The 2,500-nt window shown below is 54.3% G+C and overlaps 1 protein-coding gene across 1 annotated transcript in view; it reads left to right on the top strand.

Annotated features, from left to right (window-relative positions):
- Positions 1-2,500, top strand: part of lama1 (laminin, alpha 1) — a gene marked incomplete at its 5' end in the record, with an annotated part of 64,061 nt that overhangs the window by 18,873 nt on the left and 42,688 nt on the right. The window contains 5 exon segments of the mRNA XM_079806857.1: positions 80-359; positions 495-763; positions 847-1,141; positions 1,321-1,514; positions 1,660-2,453. Of these exon segments, the coding sequence (XP_079662983.1) occupies positions 80-359; positions 495-763; positions 847-1,141; positions 1,321-1,514; positions 1,660-2,453 (1,832 nt within the window).

The raw sequence follows: 2,500 nt of genomic DNA, 5'->3' as shown, positions 1-2,500 counted from the left end.
GCGTGTTCAGTGAGCGTGTTCAGTGAGCGTGTTCAGTGTGAGCGTGTTCAGTGAGCGTGTTCAGTGTGAGCGTGTTCAGTGAGCGCGTTCAGTGTGAGCGCGTTCAGTGTGAGCGCGTTCAGTGTGAGCGTGTTCAGTGTGAGCGTGTTCAGTGAGAACGTGTTCAGTGAGAGCGTGTTCAGTGAGAGCGTGTTCAGTGAGAGCGTGTTCAGTGAGAGCGTGTTCAGTGAGAGCGTGTTCAGTGAGAGTGTGATCAGTGAGAGCGTGTTCAGTGAGCGCGTGTTCAGTGAGAGAGTGTTGAGTGAGCGTGTTCAGTGTGAGCGTGTTCAGTGTGAGCGTGTTCAGTGTGAGCGTGTTCAGTGAGAGCGTGTTCAGTGAGAGCGTGTTCAGTGAGCGTGTTCAGTGAGCGCGTTCAGTGAGCGCGTTCAGTGAGCGTGTTCAGTGAGCGTGTTCAGTGAGCGTGTTCAGTGAGCGTGTTCAGTGAGCGTGTTCAGTGTGAGCGCGTTCAGTGTGAGCGCGTTCAGTGTGAGCGCGTTCAGTGAGAGCGCGTTCAGTGTGAGCGCGTTCAGTGAGAACGTGTTCAGTGAGAGCGTGTTCAGTGAGAGCGTGTTCAGTGAGAGCGTGTTCAGTGAGAGCGTGTTCAGTGAGAGCGTGTTCAGTGAGAGCGTGTTCAGTGAGCGCGTGTTCAGTGTGAGCGTGTTCAGTGTGAGCGTGTTCAGTGTGAGCGTGTTCAGTGTGAGCGTGTTCAGTAAGCGCGTGTTCAGTGAGAGCGTGTTCAGTGAGCGCGTTCAGTGAGCGCGTTCAGTGAGCGTGTTCAGTGAGCGTGTTCAGTGTGAGCGTGTTCAGTGAGCGCGTTCAGTGTGAGCGCGTTCAGTGTGAGCGCGTTCAGTGTGAGCGCGTTCAGTGTGAGCGCGTTCAGTGAGAGCGTGTTCAGTGAGAGCGCGTTCAGTGTGAGCGCGTTCAGTGAGAACGTGTTCAGTGAGAGCGTGTTCAGTGAGAGCGTGTTCAGTGAGAGCGTGTTCAGTGAGAGCGTGATCAGTGAGAGCGTGTTCAGTGAGCGCGTGTTCAGTGAGAGAGTGTTGAGTGAGCGTGTTCAGTGTGAGCGTGTTCAGTGTGAGCGTGTTCAGTGTGAGCGTGTTCAGTAAGCGCGTGTTCAGTGAGAGCGTGTTCAGTGAGAGCGTGTTCAGTGAGCGCGTGTTCAGTGTGAGCGTGTTCAGTGAGAGCGTGTTCAGTGAGAGAGTGTTCAGTGTGAGCGTGTTCAGTGAGAGCGTGTTCAGTGAGCGCGTGTTCAGTGTGAGCGTGTTCAGTGAGCGTGTTCAGTGAGCGCGTGTTCAGTGAGCGCGTGTTCAGTGTGAGCGTGTTCAATGTGAGCGTGTTCAGTGTGAGCGTGTTCAGTGTGAGCGTGTTCAATGTGAGCGTGTTCAGTGTGAGCGTGTTCAGTGAGCGCGTGTTCAGTGTGAGCGTGTTCAGTGTGAGCGTGTTCAGTGTGAGCGTGTTCAGTGTGAGCGTGTTCAGTGAGCGTGTTCAGTGAGCGCGTGTTCAGTGTGAGCGTGTTCAGTGAGCGTGTTCAGTGAGCGCGTGTTCAGTGAGCGTGTTCAGTGTGAGCGTGTTCAGTGTGAGCGTGTTCAGTGTGAGCGTGTTCAGTGTGAGCGTGTTCAGTGAGCGTGTTCAGTGTGAGCGTGTTCAGTGAGAGCGTGTTCAGTGAGAGCGTGTTCAGTGAGAGCGTGTTCAGTGTGAGCGTGTTCAGTGAGAGCGTGTTCAGCGAGAGCGTGTTCAGCGAGAGCGTGTTCAGTGTGAGCGTGTTCAGTGTGAGCGTGTTCAGTGAGAGCGTGTTCAGTGTGAGCGTGTTCAGTGAGAGCGTGTTCAGTGAGAGCGTGTTCAGTGAGAGCGTGTTCAGTGAGAGCGTGTTCAGTGAGAGCGTGTTCAGTGTGAGCGTGTTCAGTGTGAGCGTGTTCAGTGAGAGCGTGTTCAGTGAGAGCGTGTTCAGTGAGAGCGTGTTCAGTGTGAGCGTGTTCAGTGTGAGCGTGTTCAGTGAGAGCGTGTTCAGTGAGAGCGTGTTCAGTGAGAGCGTGTTCAGTGAGAGCGTGTTCAGTGTGAGCGTGTTCAGTGTGAGCGTGTTCAGTGAGAGCGTGTTCAGTGTGAGCGTGTTCAGTGAGAGCGTGTTCTGTGAGAGCGTGTTCAGTGAGAGCGTGTTCAGTGAGAGCGTGTTCAGTGTGAGCGTGTTCAGTGAGAGCGTGTTCAGTGTGAGCGTGTTCAGTGTGAGCGTGTTCAGTGTGAGCGTGTTCAGTGAGAGCGTGTTCAGTGTGAGCGTGTTCAGTGAGCGCGTGTTCAGTGAGCGTGTGTTCAGTGAGAGCGTGTTCAGTGAGAGCGTGTTCAGTGAGAGCGTGATCAGTGAGAGCGTGTTCAGTGAGAGCGTGTTCAGTGTGAGCGTGTTCTGTGAGAGCGTGATCAGTGTGAGCGTGTTCAGTGAGAGCGTGTTCAGTGAGAGCGTGTTCAGTGA

Source organism: Gobio gobio (assembly GCF_949357685.1).
Source record: "Gobio gobio genome assembly, chromosome: 23".
Classification (NCBI taxonomy): Eukaryota; Metazoa; Chordata; class Actinopteri; order Cypriniformes; family Gobionidae; genus Gobio; species Gobio gobio.
The sequence above is the reverse complement of the archived record's forward strand: the minus strand, read 5'-3'. Positions and strand labels throughout refer to the sequence as shown.